Source organism: Toxorhynchites rutilus, chromosome 1 (genome assembly GCF_029784135.1).
Source record: "Toxorhynchites rutilus septentrionalis strain SRP chromosome 1, ASM2978413v1, whole genome shotgun sequence".
NCBI lineage: Eukaryota > Metazoa > Arthropoda > Insecta > Diptera > Culicidae > Toxorhynchites > Toxorhynchites rutilus.
The window spans coordinates 140,978,952-140,999,237 of NC_073744.1; the positions used below are offsets into that span (position 1 = coordinate 140,978,952).

General features: G+C 38.6%; 1 protein-coding gene across 3 annotated transcripts in view; it reads right to left on the reverse strand.

The window, feature by feature from the left end:
* LOC129762761 (serine-rich adhesin for platelets-like) overlaps positions 1-20,286 on the reverse strand; it is a 151,167-nt gene that overhangs the window by 100,090 nt on the left and 30,791 nt on the right. For all 3 annotated transcript variants that reach the window (XM_055761281.1, XM_055761282.1, XM_055761283.1), the window contains exon 2: positions 13,842-14,117. In XM_055761281.1, the coding sequence (XP_055617256.1) occupies positions 13,842-13,913 (72 nt within the window). In that variant the 5' untranslated portion in view covers positions 13,914-14,117. The remainder of the gene's footprint in view (positions 1-13,841; positions 14,118-20,286) is intronic.

A 20,286-nucleotide genomic window follows, 5' to 3' on the forward strand; every position in this document is an offset into this window, starting at 1 on the left:
GCGTGGTGCGTCTTTCTCGACTCGAGGAATCCAGGATAGAATGGTCACTAGCCGGCGCAATCATCAGTTCGTGTAGAGTTGTCATGAGCGGTACAACCTTTGGCTATTGTTGAATGATCAGTGGACTGCACAACCTTTGGCCCGTGCATCTGTAAAGAGTATGTGTATGTATTGCTGCGACTAAGTAAAAGTTTATCGATCGCTAGGAGGGATATGAAACGGGGACACAACGAAGGAAACATCATTAAACGTTGACATCGGCGTTTCTGAGGAACAGGTATAGATGAAGCAGAAGATCAGGATCCCGGCTACCTAAGATATCCCGGACGGGGATATCCGATTGTCTGCCTTTTGCTCTCAGTGCTCTAGAGAGCTGAGAGCGAGCAGCATGGAACCGGATACACGACCAGACAACATGCTCGATGTCGTGGTAGCCATCGCCACAATCACAAAGATTGTTTGCTGCGAGCCCAATGCGATAGAGATGCGCGTTTAGGTTGTAGTGATTGGACATAAGCCGAGATATCACGCGAATGAAATCACGACCTACATTCAATCCCTTAAACCATGCACTCGTCGACCTTAGGGATAATCGTGTGTAACCAACGACCGAACTCATCTTCACTCCACATGCGCTGCCAACTAACGAGTGTGTCCTGACGAGGAATGTGAAAAAATTCATTATAGGCAATTTGCCTTTCAAAAAGTGTGCCTTCTGAAGCGCCCACCTTAGCTAGCGAGTCCGCTTTCTCATTCCCCGGAATCGAGCAATGAGAGGGAACCCATGCTAAGGTAATCTTGAGTAATTTTTCGACCAAAACACTCAATAGATGTCTTATTCTTGTTAGGAAATAAGATGAGCGTTTATCAACTTTCATTGAGCGGATTGCCTCTATTGAGCTGAGACTGTCTGAAAAAATAAAATAATGGTCGATGGGCAGTGTTTCAATGATCCCTAGAGCATAGTATATCGCACCCATTTCTGCGACATACACGGAACAAGGATCTTTGAGTTTGAAAGAGGCACTGGAATTTTCATTGAAGATGCCGAAGCCAGTGGACCCGTTTATGAATGAACCGTCAGTAAAGAACATTTTATCAGATCTAACTTTCCCATATTCTGCCGAAAATATCGACGGAATAACATTGGAGCGTAGGTGATCTGGTATTCCATGGATTTTTTGTCGCATGGACAGATCAAAAATGACAGAGGAATTGCAAAAGTATGGGAAGCAAACTTGGTTGGAGATGCCTGGTGAAGGGTGCACGTCGTGGGTAAGGTACTCATGGTATAAAGACATAAAACTTGACTGAGGAGTCAGCTGGAGTAGATTTTCGAAGTTATCAATCACCAATGGATTCATGATCTTGCAACGGATGAGAAATCTGTAGGATAATTCTGTGAACCGAAGAGTAAGCGGGGGTACTCCTGCCAAAACTTCGAGACTCATCGTATGTGTCGAATGCAAACACCCCATGGCTATACGCAGACAACGATATTGTATTCTCTCCAGCTTGAGAATATGAATCCTGGCAGCTGATCGGAAGCAAAAACTGCCATATTCTAACACTGACAATATCGTTGTTTTGTACAACTGAATGAGGTCTCCTGGATGGGCACCCCACCATGTTCCGGTAATTGTTTGGAGAAAATTGATTCTTTGCTGGCATTTCTGTTTCAAATACGCAATGTGTCTCCCCCAGGTACACTTAGAATCAAAATATACACCCAGGTATTTGAAAAACATAGAGTGTTGGATCGTTTTGCCGGATAGGTGAAGCTGGAATTGCGAGGGTTCGTGCTTCCTAGAAAAAACGACCATTTCAGTTTTCTCCGTAGAGAATTCGATACCCAGCTTGAGGGCCCACGTGAACAGATTGTTCATGGTATCTTGCAACGACTTTTGCAGAGCGACGGGATTAGTACCCGTGATGGAAATAACTCCATCGTCTGCAAGTTGTCTCAGCGTGCAGTCTCTAGTTAGACAATCATCCATATCATTGACGTAAAAACTGTACAAGAGGGGGCTTAGGCAGGAGCCTTGCGGTAGGCCCATAAAACTGTAACGAGAAGATTTTGAGTTGCCATGAGAGAAATTCATGTGCTTTTCTGACAGTAAATTGTACAGGAAATTATTCAGAATTGGTGAAAGTCCACGATTATGAAGCTTCTCTGAGAGAATTTCCATGGAAACTGAATCAAATGCCCCTTTGATATCGAGAAAAACGGAAGCCATTTGTTCTTTGCGAGCAAATGCGATTTGGATTTCAGAAGATAGCAGCGCGAGACAATCATTCGTCCCTTTACCTCGGCGGAAGCCAAACGTATTTGACAGCAAATTGTTCGTTTCGACCCACTTGTCTAAACGAAGTAGAATAATTTTCTCTAACAATTTGCGAATACAGGATAACATTGCAATCGGCCTATACGAGTTGTGATCGCAAGCCGGCTTGTTGGGTTTTCGTATGGCTATCACTCTCACTTGTCTCCAGTCATGCGGGACAATATTAAGCTCCAGAAACTTGTTGAACAAGTTCAGCAAACGCTGTTTTGCCAAGTCGGGAAGATTTTTCAACAAGTTGAATTTAATCTTGTCCGACCCCGGAGCTGAATTGTTACATGAGAGGAGGGCAATTGAGAATTCTACCATCGAAAAATTCTCATAATCGCATTGGAGCGGAATATCGCGTACGACGCTTTGTGCAGGAACAGAATCGGGACAAACCTTCCTTGCAAATTTGAAAATCCATCGGTCAGAGTATTCCTCGCTTTCATTGGTATGGTTCCAGCCACGCATTCTCCTAGCCGTATTCCAAAGAGTACTCATAGCGGTCTCCCTTGTCAAACCATTGACGAATTTCCGCCAATATCCACGCTTTTTTGCTTTAATCAGACCTTTTAGTTTGGCTTCTAGAGCTTGGTACTTTCGAAACCATTCCACTAATCCAGTTTTCCTGAATTTTTTGAAAGCGGACGATTTTTCAAGGTAGACCTTTGAACATTCCTTGTCCCACCAAAGTGATGGAGGACGACGTCGGAAAGTGGTAGCCGGTACACGTTTCTTTTGAGCTTGAAGTGCGCTATCGTAAATCAAACTTGATATAAAATTATACTCTTCAAGGGGAGGAAGTTCATGCATCGAAATGATTGCTTCAGATATTAATACTGCAAATTTTCTCCAGTCAATATTCTTCGTGAGGTCATACGCAATATCGACTGACTCACTAGATTTTGATTCATTGGCGATCGATAAAATTATTGGTAGGTGATCACTACCGTGGGGATCTTGGATTACCTTCCATGTGCAATCCAGGGATAATGAAGAAGAGCAGAGAGATATGTCTAGCATGCTTGCCCGTGCAGGAGGGTTGGCTATCCTAGTTGCTTCCCCAGTATTTAAAACTGTCATGTTGAAGTTGTCGCACAGATCATAAATCAACGTGGCACGGTTGTCATCGTAGAGTGACCCCCATGCTGTTCCATGGGAGTTGAAGTCACCTAAGATTAACCGCGACTCCGGCAATGCCTCGATAATATCAAAGAACTGATGGCGGCCTACCGTAGTTCTGGGAGGAATATATATCGAAGCAATGCAGAGTTCTTTGCCATTGATTTGTATCTGGCAAGCGACAACTTCAATGCCTGTAATCGATGGGATAGTGACTCTATAGAAGGAGTCACAGTGGTCAAATCCTTGACCTCTTGTGCTGAATTAGGCATCGAGGGAAATGAACGCTGCTAAAAAGCCACATTTTTCTTTCAAAAATGTTCTCACAACCGGAAGCAAACATAATACTATGCTTTTAAGAGGATCATTTATATTTAAAGCATTTAAAATGTTATCCACAAGGTCTGAAAGCGCAAGCAGGCCAGGTAGTGGCTGTTGCTTCGACCGCGAAAATGGAACAGACGTGTTCGTTGTTGTTCCGGGAAGTGCTGAGGACCCCTGGTTGGTAGCATGACCACGTAAACCGGGAGGTACTTGCTTCGGCCTATTCTCAGCACGTTCAGTTCGAGGCTTCATTCCAACTTGGGAAGTTTCGGTATTCTTTCTGGGGAGTGATGGAAAAGAAGTAATTTTTCTTTTCCTGATGGCACCCTGCGATGTACCGGAACATCCGGCATTGGGAGCGTCAGCAACAGGCTCGTCGTTCTGCAGAATGGAGTAGGGATTGTCCTGTGTCGTTGGCACGGAACTCTTAAGCATTTCTGCAAAAGTCCGCTTGGAACGTTCCTTTAAGGAACGCTTGAGTTTTTCCCCTCGTTGTTTGTACACCGGGCATTGAATAAGATCATGAGGAGTCCCGCCGCAATGAAGACACTTGTGCTCTTTCGCGCAAGGATTCTCATCATGGCTCTCTCCACAATCTGCGCAACGTTTTTTATTGCAACAATAGGCGGCCGTGTGACCGAGTTGCATACATTTGTTGCATTTCATTACCCGGGGTACAAACAATCGAACAGGTAAACGAAGTGCCCCTATTGCAACGTAATTTGGAAGGGCGGAACCCTCAAAAGTCACACGAAAAGAGTTTGTCCGATTGAGAATTCTTTTGTCATTTTTATGTGACACAGATTTCAGTCGATCGCATGCAAGAATCTTCACAGTTTTTAGTGTGGAGTTCTTGAAGCGACCGACACCATCAATTATCTCTTTTCGGGTCAAACCCTTTTCGGTTATTACGCCGTCTATTTCGACGTTGCAACAGGGTACGTATACACGATACTCAATCGCAAAGAGGTCGCAGCGCGTTATTTTGTTCGCTTGGGTCCTGCTTGAGACGACAACTCGTAGTTTGTCTGGCCCCATCCGTGTAATTTCGGTAACGTCAGAAAAATGTTGAGTTAGTTCCTTCGAGATGCGAATGACATTGAGAGGTTTGGATTTTCGTCTAAAGTACACAATGAATGGGCCTTTGGAGCCTTCAGGGTATTCTTTAGGACGAAAATCCTGTTTCTCGTCGATTTCCTCATCTTCGGAACTATCAACTTCGTAAACAGAATTTTCTACCTCAATTTCTGCTTCATCCTCCTGCTCTTCAGGAGGAGGTTCGGTATCAGAAATATTCAATTGCGTCAACGGGGGGTCCTTTCCGCCCTCAGCCATATTAAAAAAAATCGGCCAACTGTTCGATATGAACAGAAAATAATAATTATCAAAATGAATAAGTAAAAAAAAATATTATAAGGTTATGCTGCGGATAATATTTATATTAATTTATTTTATTTATATAAAATTCTAAAATGAAAAAAAGTTCCAATAAAATTTCAACGGTAATGTAACCAAGAAAAAATAGACACCCCTAATGCCAACGTTTGCCGATTTGGTAAACACACAGATGAACAATGGTGTAAATCGTGCACAGATGGTAGAAGGAATGATAGGAGGACAAAAGAAAAATAAACTTATACTTGCCGCTGCTGTGTGGCGTGTGTGATGAATCTGTATGAATTGTATCCTCTGCGTCTCGGTCGCGCACCACTTTGAGCTTCGCTCTACTCGCAAGCGCAACCGATGAAAAAAAACACAGTCTGATTCGATGTGGAAAAAAACACCTTTGTTGGATCGTTTCGAAAACCTATCCGATCTACTTGCGAGTTATCGAACGAATGATTTAGTTGTTCCTCTACTATATCCTGTACTAATTTAGTTGTTCCTCTACTATATCCTGTACTAAATTTTCTTATGTTACAAATACAGTGGAACCCCAATTATCCGCGAAAGCAAGCTCCATAGTAGATCTACAGGGCTTCCCCGAATTTGTCGGTGAATGATAGACTCATACACTTTTGTTTTGATCATGGCTTTCACATTATCTGATCACTGGTGTACTCGACCTGGTAGATGGATAGTACTGTAAAAGCATTAGAATCGTCTTCCGTAGCGTATCTTTTAACACTCCTATACTCGCACATTGGTCTGTCAGAACGAGAAATCAATAATTCGTTCATTTCTCAGAAAATATCAACACTACGACTTTGCGATTCTCTCTAGCTTCGTTATTCGTCGTTCGTCATCGTTTAGCGTATCGCATGTGTTGGTACAAAGGGGACGTGTGCCACTTTTTTAACACTTTCGGTCTGACACACCGACGCGAGTATAGGAGTAACTTTTTTGTACAAGTGCCATTTTTCATATTCTAGAATATTGTTGGATGAAATGTATAAATTAATGTTAGCGGCGTGGAATATTTATTGAATATAATGCATAAGATAATGACCAGACTATTCTTATTAAATTTCAGTCCCTTTTGTAACTGTGTTGAACGGATCCATATATTAACTATTGGTCGTTAGATTCATACGTTCAAAAGCAAAATATGAATGTTTGACTTTCGTATAGTTATTTGCTAAACATAATGGTCATACATATACACACTTGTGAAAGAATTTCACTTGTGGAGGAATTGCATTAATTCTTAGTTTACTAAGAATTAAGAGACAATAAATATTATAAATATGCAAACTTTATATTCCAGAACCATTATCATCTGGTAATTATCTAGAATACGTTATACATTTTTCTCTTTGATAAAAAAAAACCGAAAAACATGCAACAACTGCATGAAATGTGAAAAATATGTTTACTTCGAGCATGCAGTTATGCTATGTTCCGATTCTTACTCCAATGAAACCACAATCGATTAATACGTTTTTCTATTATTTTATAACTCTTTATACTTCCATGAATTATATTCAGTTGCTTACTTCTAATTAATAACAGTGAAAAATTCGAATTTCGTTATTTGTATTGGAGTATCAAAAGTTACTCTGTTTTGATGAGGCTGAATTAGATGACTATTAAAACATAATAAAGACGAAGAAAATATAGTTTTAGGAGTTTTTCCATTCAATCATATCCTCTTCTACAAATAAATGCCAATAAAGCCTGAAAAATACACAATGGCAACATTACAGAGAAGTTTAATTTTCGGTCTGTGACACCGTGCGAGAGTATACGTGTTATGATTTTGCACGCGAGTATAGGGGGGTTAATGTAGAGCCAGTTTGAGGCAACAGAGTCCGAAACAAAATAAAAGTTCTACAACTGTCTCATTGTTGAAATTTGAACATATGCGTAGGAGGATTTTTTTCATCAAATATGAACGTCTATCACCTCCTGAGAGAATTAATCAACTTTTTATGTGAGGAAGGTGTTTTCTGACTTTAAGGGGATGAATCAAAAATCAAATTCCTCTTTTATTTTAGAAAAAACCAAAAACACATGCGAAAAAACGAATTAAAAAAAAATTTTGTTGACTCGATTATATACAGGATTTGATTATATACGGTGAAAAGAAATCAAAAACTGTATATTATCGAGTCCGCCCTGTACTAGGAAATTTATAATAAAAGGAAATTGTAAAGGGTCAATTAGAAGAACAATCAATCAAAAGTTCTGCGATTGGACCAATGAACGTTTGCTTAGCAAGAAAAACGTGAATGTTTGAAGGTATTGATAAAAAAGTGCAAAATATCATCTCAGTCGGATTTCATTTCAAAATTTGTGTTTTTTAAAAACCAAAAAATCATCGAAAGTGAATTTAAAAAAAAAATTTCTTACAACTTATTTTTTTGGCACTTGGTCGTTTTTCCATTTAAAATTTTCGTCAATTTTTTGCCAAATTTTGGGGTGATTTTTTGGTTTTCAAAAAACTCAAACTTTAACGTCTGCGACACTAGTGGATAAAGTCCGGTACAGAGAAATAGAAACGATTTGTAAAAAATGCGCTGATGCAATCCATTCTTTTTCCCTTCATATTTGGGGTGTGATTTCATTTTGACGTAGGACTACGTCTTTCATTTCTATACTGGGGTGTAAAATCAAAGTTTCGAAAACGAAAGCGTTACGCCGGAGACCGAGATTTTGAGCGTTAATAGCTCCTAAACAACTGAACGAAATGGTATGATAAACACTTCATTCGAAAGATAAAATGTCTACGCGTTCTATACTTGTTACTTTTTGATCCAAAAACTTGTTTCAATAGTTTTAAATTGCTTTCAAAACAGGCTATTGAAATCACCAATCGGTATATAAGCGAGCGCCGCTCGGAAATCCACTCAGTTCTAATTGAACAGCGATTGGAGCATGTTGTCGCTGTTGTGGTGAAGCTCTTCGTTTATCATGAAAGCGCTGATGAACGGTGTCACCGGGCCTGTTTGTGCACCTTAGGCTAGACATGAATCCATCAGGAGGAGAGTGATGCCACAAACGGTTCCCCGGGAAGATCTCGAAGCAGCCGCTACACACACACACACATACATACTCGCGCGGAATTCTTTCCGTTTGGATGCCATTCAGCATCGAGAAAGATCCGGAAAATAATCTGCCAGTTCCTCTGGGAATTTAAAAATACATTCATGTGAAAGAGTTTATTTGAATGTTTTCTTTCCATGTAACACTGTGACCAAATATTTTTCAATCAAGTGCTATTAACAGGTGGTTATCGAATTAGTATTAACCACTGGTGGGCTTCCAGTATCGAGGAAAATGTGGGAATATCTAATCGTTACTGAAAATAATCTGCCAGTACCTCTGGGAATTTAAAAATACATTCATGTGAAAGAGTTTATTTGAATGTTTTCTATCCATGTAACACTGACCAAATACATTTGGTTTTGTGATTTTTCAATCAATCGCAATTAACAGGATAGCTTCTGAAGATTATTCTTCCCCATCAGTAGGATATTTCCGTATCCAATATTGTATGCGCCCGCAATCGATTCTTGCTCTGTCGCCGAAAGTTCCGAGCTCAGAGAGTTCATTCCCCTCTAGTTTGCCTTCCAAATTGCCATCGTAAACCACACCTTCTCTCGATTCACACACAAAAAGCATACTTAAACGATATTCTGGTGGTGAGACACATTCATTTTTCGTGAGGACATCGACAAGACAACATCGTTGCCTAACGTGCTGGAGAAGGTGGACGGCGAAGGATCGACACATACACGCGCAGAATTCTTTCCGTTTGGATGCCATTCAGCATCGAGAAAGTTCCGGAAAGATCTAATCATTGCTGGGAAATAATCAGCCAGTTCCTCTGGGAATTTAAAAATACATTCATGTGAAAGAGTTTATTTGAATGTTTTCTATTCATGTAACACTGTGACCAAATATGTTTCAATCAAGTACTATTAACAGGTGGTTATCGATTTAGTATTAACCACTGGTGGGCTTCCAGTATCGAGGAAAATGTGGGAATATCTAATCGTTACTGAAAATAATCTGCCAGTACCTCTGGGAATTTAAAAATACATTCATGTGAAAGAGTTTATTTGAATGTTTTCTATTCATGTAACACTGTGACCAAATATGTTTCAATCAAGTACTATTAACAGGTGGTTATCGAGTTAGTATTAACCACTGGTGGGCTTCCAGTATCGAGGAAAATGTGGGAATATCTAATCGTTACTGAAAATAATCTGCCAGTACCTCTGGGAATTTAAAATTACATTCTTGTGAAAGAGTTTATTTTAATGTTTTCTATCCATAAAATATCCATATAATACATTTGGGTTTGTGATTTGTCAATCAAGTACAGTTAGCAGGTTAGCTTCTGAAGATTATTCTTCAGAACAAGGTTTTTCGTATCCTATATTGGATGCATAAAACCTTGTGCCTCCAACGTAACGCTCTCGTTTTCGATGTCTCCCAAATATTCATTTATTCATTCATTCAGAATGGATTTAGATTCAACTTCAAACAAATGATCTCTAAATCAACGATAGTCCTACGTCACCCTTGCGGTTATACCATAGATATAACCCACTTCCTGTTTTTAGCCAAAATACTCCATCCTGGAAATGTGATTTTCGAAAACATTTGGCAGAGTTGCGAAAGCGCGAATATTTTCTTGATTTTCTTGGCCACGATTCACTTCAGTCTTCCCCGTCAAATGGACTTCATTGCATATTGAAGTAACTCCCCCAAAAAATGAATTCGTTTCTCTCTTTTATGTATTAAATACGTATGCACGAGAGTTGTTTAGGGATAATCCATTGTAGCCGCCTGAACACTTATTGATTTAGAAATTATATCTATACAAAATACAAAACAGACAAGAAAAAGAGAACACATCACATTATAATACATACCTAGTGCATACCAGCCTTCAGATTCACTCGTTACCATGCCGACGTGGCGTTTGTATATACACTTTTGTTCGAACACAATTTTCTTTTCGAAAAATGAATCATTAGTTACTAGACCAGCAAACCAACAACACGATTTTTCTACGCTAGTCCAAAACTTTTATTAAACCAAACCGTCGTAGTGAGAACAAAATTATATCGGAGTGACTTGCCGTGTTGGGCAAGTAGTTCCCGAACAAGGGTCTTTCAAAAAATAAGTTTCAGTGTCTAAGAAATCGCGGAAAAATAAAGTTAGAACAAAAAAAAACAAGATGATTTTCGTAATCTACGTTTTATTTTCTATTTTTCTACATTATCGTCGTAACGTTCGTGGTATTTTTCATAGCGTTGCACAAGCTTTACTATTCCGAGCGCGAAGTGCGTAGCGTCCATCTTTTTGAAGTACGATGTAACTGCTTCACGAATTTCTTCAGTGTTATCGAATCGTTGACCGCCGGGAGAAAACCAAGGAATATTTAATCAGACTTGCAAAATGCGCATGAGCTCATAGCCTCTGGGTTCATGCAATGTTTGCAATGCGAACTAAATTTCAAGCTAGTTTCTGTGAAAAAGTATTCTACAAAGGAATGTTTTAGGATGAATAATTCCTTTCCGTGCATGAAAAGAAACGAAGAGCAATGAATACTCCGACAACGGGTGGTACGGTTTGGTTTTGTACATGATGGGTTTGGGTTTGGGATGGTTTTGTAATAAACACCATGTTTGTTTATGATGTGAGAAACGCGTGTGATTTAAACATGTTTGTGTATCATTGGACGTGTTTGGGATAAACATTCAACACTAGCGTAAAGTATGTTCGTGTTTAATCAAAAACATGGAATTTGAACATCATCATATTCATTTGATGGGAAACAGTCTCCCGAAAAACACTTACAAATGTGCGCGTCTTCGAAAGACTTCTAGAGCTTACTAATACAAACATTTTTCGATGCAGAACTTGTCAATAGCTCAACTTTACTCAAAATTATTGATATTTATTCCCAAAAAAACACGCTCTTTTCATTTGATTGTCATGCTTTCTGGGGCAAACGTAAATAAAGTTTGTTGGCGGAATTTGAAAGAGCATATTTAACTCTACATGATGTGTGATTTTCAAAACTATGTTATTTTTTGTATTTGAGTAAATTAAAATTGAAATCACGAGTTATTGGGTAAAAAACCATCAATAACTTTGAGTAGGATTAAGATATAGACAAGTTCTGTATCGCAAAATGTTGGTATCGATAAGCTCTAAAAGTCGTACGAAGACAGTTTTGATGTAGAATTTGAAATAGGAAAGATAAAGCAGAAAAAACACGTTTCTTCATGGTCACCCTAATGCAACTTAGAAAAAAGCGTTAAATAGATTATTTTAAAAGATAGAAAAAATCTACAAAGTTGTTTAAAATAACTGGGGCTACAACAATGTTGAACTATGTTTATCTCTATCTATAAAGATAAGAAAGTCAGATTTTTCATTTCATCGACAATTTTGGTCACCCTATTTTTGATAACATAAAAATGAGCGCTCTATCATATTTAACAACTTTGTCTAAGACCATTTTTGTCTAGAGAATAACTGTCAAGCTCATCTCCTGGACCATTGTGCGTTGTTACGATTTGTACGTTATATCGGAGCATAAAAAAATACCCAGAAACATAGCTCATATTTCTTTGTTATGATGCTGTTTGGGTTGAGTTGAAAAATAATGATGAAAAAATCCAACTAGAAGGTGAAGCCAACCCTTCTATTTTGGAAATTAATTTGTTTTCTCAAGAACATATTTTTTTAAATTCTGAGCGAGAATTTTATGGATAGTCCATACAACTACCAACAAGTCTCCCATACATTTGAAGAAGGGTACTGTTACTTTAGGCATTTTATTTTTTTTTATCTTTTTAGTGTAATTTCTAAAAAATATTGGTATTTTTTATGAAAATTTAAACAATTTCCTACATTTCATTCTTTGACCAAAATTGTGTAGGTATTATAGTTTTTGAGCTACAAATTTGTGTAAAAAAATAAGAGAAAAACTTTTCAAAAAGTAGTTTAATCGTTTTTAGCTAACAAGTATGCAGAGTTGCTCAAATGACTAATAACTTTACACACACAACCTTTCACTGCAATCTGAGCTTTTAACATAGCTCCGAAAATCTAGAATATCTTCCGAGTCTGCTATTCAGCCCAAAGTATTGCAATTAGTTAAAAATAAAGTAGTTGTATTTTTGTTATGGCTATTTAAACATTGACATAATTTTGCTACTCGCATTATTCATGATCATCCCCTTTAAATAGTGGACTTTCATATATGCTGAGCACTTGATGTGTGTAAATTCGTCATATCTCGATAATGAAATGATTAATGATTAATGATTTTTCAATATGATTTATTGAAAAACTAATTGACTACAGTTTATCCAGAATCCCGAAAACAAAGTCACAATTATTTTCTATCGATATTTTTGAGTTTATTTCTACTGAATGTTCTTCGTACATTCACAATTGTCGTTTATATGAGCCACTATAAACCCATATTTACTTCCTCAAATTTCATTTCTTCATGCTAGATATCAACCAATGTTTAATACGTAATTGTAATCATTATCCATGCTAGGGTGCGCTCACGATCACTCTTTCGATGTAAATTTCAACGAACGCTACAGAATTAAATTTAACTGTGAATGAAGAAGGTAGGATATATCTTGCATTTTTTTAGATTGCACCGTAGCTGAAGAATAAAAACGATAAGTTAAATAATCTTCTACACATCTGACAAAATATATCCATTCTATTTCTAATTTCAATTCCTCTTATGCTATCGACAAAACCACAACAATGTAAAAATAATCACTGCACGAAAGTACAATACAATTGGTTCTTCGGCATCCGATCCCCTGCTCTCGGAACCAGTTCCAGCTACTACCATATAGGGAGTATTGTTCACCTTCTACGCACCTTCGTCGCTAGTCGTCGAATGTGCCGTCTGTCGTCTGTTGTTCACGGCGAACTCAAAGCACTCATCAGGGACGACCTTCTCCTGTCGTACCTGCGCGTGCACTACTTGGAAGTATGCGCAATAACTTCCAGCTTTTTATGTTAGCTCACAAACTGTGGTTATATATGGTTATGAACTTCATGTCACCGATTATTATCGACGGCGTCATCTTTAGCGCCGCCTAGTAATCAATCCCTACGGTGTTGAATTGAATTAGCCTTAACACGGCCAGGGGTTTGTGAGGGCACGTTATTTTCGTGATTGGCTGCAAATTTGAATACTCATTTGAGTGTTCGGAGGCTCAGCATCATCTCGCTAATGTAAAACGATTGGCGCTGTGTGTGGCGCCCGGCAAAATTCCGACGCCACGATGTTCATCGAACTGATTGCTTAACAGGTCTCTTCCGGCGAAGTTGGTAGAAAAACATCGCGGTAAAGTGTGAAGATAGATTCAAAATTCATAATTTCCCATGATTTGTTTTTTTTTTTGTTTTTTTTCGTAGTTTATTCATGGTTTTATGAAATTTGTTGATTCGTGCCATTATGTGTCATCAATATAACTATCATTATGGACATCATTATTCATCTACGACACACCCAGGTGAACTCTTAAATTATTGAACAGCCGTCAGTGCAATTGCACTTCTTACCGATCTCAAGCAAGTACGCGTACCTCTTAAAATGTTTATCTCTTTAAATATTTGCCCACTTACCATCTTCCGGAGGAGATCCTCATCCCGTATCGTGGTTATATCAATGGCCGACTCCAGGTGTGATGCCATCATTTCGATGCTGTTTGCGAATAATACACAAAGATACACTGCACAACAACTTGTGGTTGTTGATCGTCACGTTTAACTTGTCGTTGAAAGTGTTTTGTTTAACCGAACCGAAGAAAAATATTTTGTGTTTGTTCTTGTTATTTTTCTTTTCGCGTTAACTTTTGGTTTGAAGACGATCCTCGACGTTCAATTCAGGAAGGTGTGAAACTGTAAAGAGAAATTGTAAAATTAAATTAGTTGTTTAACTTGTGAATCACTTATGCAATCTGTGCACTGTTAAGGCAATTTAGCGTATAGTTAATCATTGAAGCATTTCTTCTCAGATGACAATGGCTTCGATAAGCCGATATGGTATTTTCTTGACACCATCGTTGGCGACTATAAGTAACGAACATATAGATCTTTTAATCCTTGAAAATAACTAGGCAATTATTAAAGCTACTATAAACAGTATTTATCAAATATGCAAGGTCATTACCATTTTCGTCATACTGATAGTGAAGACTAAATTATTCCCATAATGTATATTAGTTGGTTGACTCAGTTAGACGCATAATCAATGTTAAATAATTTTTCATCTGAGAAAACAATTACTATTTTCTCCATTTTCAGCAAGGATAACACCCTCTTCGATCATGTCACTCTGATCCCCCGTATCCGTTCCGTGATCAAGTAGCGGTTTACTGACTCTAGAAGATGCATGCTGATCAAATAGTGGCACTTATTTATTTTCGGTCTATTCATATTTTCTACGCAAAACTGAATCAGAACGGTGATTTCAAGCTATGACTACGTGTAGGATTACGTAATTATTGTCGGCGAGAATAAGCATTGTAGAAATTAAAGTATGAACTCTTCACACTAATTTGTTTATTTGTTTACTAGCTGATCCGGCAAACTTCGTCTGGCCCAAAATTTGTTTTTTGTTATCAATACCTTCAAACATTTACGTTTTCTTACTATGATCAAGTTCATGGCTGCAATCGCAGAACTGTTCATTGATTGATCTTCTAATCGACCCCGTTGAATTTTGTATGACAGCTCCCCCTTAGAGAGGGGGATGGAATGTCTAACCACCGTAAAAACATTTATTGCACCCTAAAACCTCCACATGCAAAATTTGGTTCCATTTACTTGATTAATTATCGAGTAATACAGAAATTCGAGTTTCATTTGTATGGCAGCCTCCCCTCAGAGAGAAGGGAGGAGTGTCTATACACAGCTCTCTCAGCTTTATAATACGTTCTCCACATTCGGCTCAAAGGGGCTGCACTTTAGCGCTACTTAACCCGGAAACATTGTTCGAATTCACAAAAAAACTTTTTAGTAGGAAAATTTGTTGGCCCTGAATTGGTTTGCGTGATTTTTTAAAAGAAGCTAAAAATGGTTATGTCATGATTCATTCTTGTTCTCTCGAGAACAATACACAAGCTCGAGATTAGCGTCCGTATGTCAATGTACACGTTGCTTATCCCTCGTCAACCAGTCGCCAATATCCTAAGCGGCCGGAATTTATTGAGAAGCCAACGTGCGGAGCGTCAGATTATAACACATTTCTAAGAATCAACGAGCGCATGTACCACAACAATCAGGTAGATCTATTCACATCTTAGCGCCTCTTCCGATTCCCGCTGCTGGCTAAAGTAGAATAATCACATCATCAAAACGCACAGAGAACGCTTCAATCTTCCTCTGGCAATGCATAAAAACAACAATGTGTGCGTTTGATGCAAAAATATAGAAGTACTCAACGCCAGATGGCGTTAAGATGACAAAAAAATCGATGCGATGTTTGCAGCACTGTTTGCAATGTTTTTCGTTCTTCCCTTGTATCGAGCTAAACATCTATATGTGATAACAGCATTGGGAAAAATTGTTGCCTGATCTCTAGTTGGGTTGACAAAAAAACCTAATAGCTATCAAATTTTTTCACCTATTGGTAACGTATCCAGCCTATCGTCTGTTCGTAATTATCTGTTAATAAATGCCGTTATTGTACACGATTCCTCGAAAAAATTAAGAAATTCTTCAAATGCTGGACCTGGCGGTATCCCGTCTATTATTCTGAAGAAGTGCTCAGGCAACCTGTCGACACCATTGAGCATTTTGTTCCGCCGCTCTATCCTCTGTGGAACTTTGCAAAATTTGCGGAGGAAGTCATTCGTGTTCCCGGTATTCAAGAAGGGTTGCAAGGACGTCAGGAATTACAGATGAATTGCCTGCCTATGCGCTATCTCCAAACTATTTGAGATAAGACGAATTTCATGCCAACTCGTCTTAGGAGTTGGCATTACCATCTCAGATAGTAGTGAAACGTTGTGGGTGTAAAGACATGTTTCATTTAAGCAACTTTGCATACTTGAAACATTCGAAAAATAATTAGACTACTTTTTGCATTTCTTTATCCATTTCGGATATTATTTGCGAATACGTCAAAATTTCATAAATAACTCTTTAGCAAAAAGTTTCGGGGGCCATGAAAAGGTTTAACGGTTTTGTAGAATCATCAAACACGCGTCTAACAGATGCACACAGTTGCAGCGATAAAAATGAAACATCGCGAGAATGACCGTTTATGAAAATTCGTTTCTCGACTTTCGGTCAAAACCGTCAAAAAAGCTAAGAGCTTGTTGCATCAGAACAGAGCCGAGGCACACGAGAGCAAATAAGAATGTAATGCAAGACGTAATCCTACGTCAAAAACTATAGGAGGTCGTGTCCAAGACACGACCATATTGTTGACGTAGAACTACGCTGTTATTTTGTTCAAGTCCTCCGCTTTGTGCCCTTTCTATTAATATTTCCGGTCTCGATTAGCTTAGCTATCATCCTTGGTGGAGATAGTTTTATTACTGTCATGCGAAACAAAATCACACACAAAATTCCTGAACAATTATTTTCTTGGTGAGCCGATGATAGCCTAGTTTGCCCCACACAATTGTGTAGTTCAGAACCTTAATGGAATGGCGTCAATTTGATGTAATGATTGCAATGCCAGAGACATCAGCGAGTAGTTTGTTCGCGTCCACAGCCCAATCCGAAACGAAAACATGTGATGACGCAAAACAAGGAAGAACAAGCAATGTTCATTGCTTAGTATCTAGAACGATACTGAAAGTTTGCCTCAGCGAGATCCAATATTTATGCTCTAGGAAAATATTCCCCTTCGTTCTTCTTCTTCTTCTATTCTTTGTTCACGGAGATATTAAATCATACCCTTTCGTTGATCGCTGATAAGTTGCTCGTTATTGACGGCATGGGTAGGGAACAAGACAACGCTCTTTTTGGTTGCGCGCTGTGGAGGAAGACTACTAGAATATTCTAGGTGATTGGAGTACGGCTCACTAAGACCAGCAATACCGAACAACTTCCTTTGGTGCAGAATCAGTACCGGATTATTTGTCAAAAAGTTGATGGGTGTGAGCCTAAAGGCACGGACGGGATCTTGACATAGGACTGTAATTGTGTTTAGTAATTGCTTGAGTTGATTTTTTTCATTGTTCAAATTTGTATTTTTTTTTTCTCTTTTGATACATCAAAAGGAAGCCCTGAAAAAAACGTTTCCTGAAATAGTATTCTTTGACCGAGTTAGATGAGATAACGTGTTAGAATCCGGAACCACATTCTGTTCAAAAATGTACACAACAATACCATTGAAGCCATTACTACACTGTTCTTCTGTTTTCCAATTATGCAGAAAAAGACAAGGAGTCATCATTTACCATTTTAAACACAAGTCTAAATAGTTAGGATCTTCATAAATATAAGCCTAAGTCAAATAAATCTATGACTACAAAAATACATTATAGATAAAAATAGCATTTCTTCTTCGTTGCCACGTTGTCCGGAACACTGTTTGTAGGGGGTTGGAATAATTTTACAACCAGGTGATGTATATTGAGTATCCTATGGCCACTGATCTCAATAGGTGCTAAGTTCTGCTTATGTATAGAAAAGAGAAAGGAGAATGAGCAAGTGCATTCGAGGAAGTGAAGTGGGCTTGTTCATAACTAGAATAGTTACAAGCTGATGAAGTGAAGGGGTTCAAAAAAAAAAGTTATGCCATAGCGTACACGATTCCAGCCCTTCTGGTTATCTGAAACAAGAAAATCGAACAGATTCTAAATCAGTAAAGATGCCGCTATCGCATGAACCTCGGACAAGTCAAAAACATCTTTTTGACAAAGTGGCGGCCGTTTGAAAAAAAAGTGGTTTAAAACGTTTTTTCTTACGTTTCCCGATTTTTTTAAAATAGTAAAATTTAAATAATATTTTTTTTAGAAATTCATGCGATAGAGAGATGCCTGCAGATTGTATTCATATAAATTCGACATGAATCGGTTCAGTATAAAGGGCGAACACGAAATTATTGCGACACATTCAACATAACTTTCTTACCATTGGGTAAAAATCAACTAAATGTTGCACACTTTCTCATTGATGTGTATTGTCTACATGCTGTCAAACTCGAAGTCGTGTTTTTCGATTCAACGAAAATGGAGGTGAACCAACGCGAGTCGAGAGAACAAATTCTTTCCAAACACCTGGAATTTCCTGACCTGTCGCACCGGCAGTTGGGAAAAATGTTGAACATTCACCATTCAACCGTCTCCAGAGTATTGAAGCGGTTCCAGGAGCAGTAGACGTTGGACCACGGCAAAGGAGCTGAAGGAAAACCGGTACCGGAGAACAAAAAGACGGAGGGAAAGGTGAAGCGGATGATTAAAGCAAATTCCAACGTCTCAAGCCGTGATTTGGCTAAAAAGATCGGCATGTCGCAGAGCTACGTCCAGAATGCAAAGAAGAGAGCTGGACTACATACATACAAGGTACAGAACTTCCCAAACCGCGATGAGCGGCAACAATCGACGGCTAAAACTCGGGAACGGTAGCTCTACGAAAAGATGCTGACAAAATATGGCTGCTGTGTGGTAGACGACGAAACGTATATAAAAGCCGATTTTAAGCAAATTCCGAGGTTGGAGTTTTTCACCGGCAAGAGCAAGTTCGATGTGGACGACAAATTTAAGTAGAAGAAAATGTCGAAGTTCGCCTCCAAATATCTCGTTTGGCAGGCCATCTGCTCTTGCGGACTGAGGAGTGAGCCTTTTCTGAGTGCTTGAGAAGCGCCTTTTGCCGTTCTTGCAGCAGCACGACGAAGCTCCGCTATTTTGGCCAGATTTGGCATCATGCCACTATTCTAAAAGTGTCCTGGAGTGGTATGAGGCCAATTCTGTCCATTTTATGCCAAAGGACATGAACCCGCCAAACTGTCCGGAGCTGCACCCGGTGGAGCAGTACTGGGCAATAATGAAGCGGGAACTTCGGAAGAGCAAGAAGACAGTCAAAGACGAGAACGACATGTTAAGAAAATGGAAAAAAACTGAGAAACTGGTACCGGATGACACTGTAAAAACCTTGATGGAAGGCATCAAGCGAAAATGCGTTCAATTTTACACTCTAGGCTCCATCGATTAACTTTTCTTTTGATTTTTGAAGTAAATATATGTATATAACTACCCTAAAATTTTGGTTTGATTCTAAACATTATAAGAAAATTGGCATGACATTTTCGGTGTCGCAATAATTTCGTGTTCGCCCTTTAACTTGAGATATCGTGTATGCCAGTTTGAAAAAAACTAGTTTCGAGAAAAACGCGTTTGAAGTTCATTGTTATAGCCGTATTAGATTAGATATCCCATCACTAAGATGGCTCTAACTCAGTAAATAATGGGATTTTCGATAATTCCTTTCTAGGGTATATTCTTGAATGCCTAAACTACAGAAATATGAAGGAAAAAAAATTTGATTTTCATCAAATTTCTAGACTAGAATACTGCCTTAATATTGTGTGCTAACGCCCGAATGTATGCTCGTTGCGTCTGGGAGGAAAGCGAGTAGTTAGTGCAATCGAAAAAAAACATACCCATTTCAATCATCAAATTGTTTAACTTTTTTACTATATTTTCTGTTCGCATTTGAAGCAAAAAATTGATGGATAAATTTCCTGTCTAATGATATGTAAAACAACAAATGTCGCAATAACGGTTTTGAGTGATATGCGTTCGAAAACTCTTAATGAATCGTTACATTTTTCGTAGAGTGACCCCCCTATATAGAAATCAAAGAAATGGTCCTATGTCAAAAGCATCCCCCCCCGCTCCCCAGAAACAACTGATTCATTCGAAATTATGTTGTTCTCGCCACCACATTGTTGTTCGAATACAATACACACATCAATATTCTTATGACGGGAGGTAATGTAGGGGGAAAATGCGACGGTTGATGAAATGTTTGTGAATGATCAGAATTATATGTTTTGAGTGAAACTTCGTGTTTGTCGCTCAAGTCGCTCAAGCAATTAATTAAAGTATTG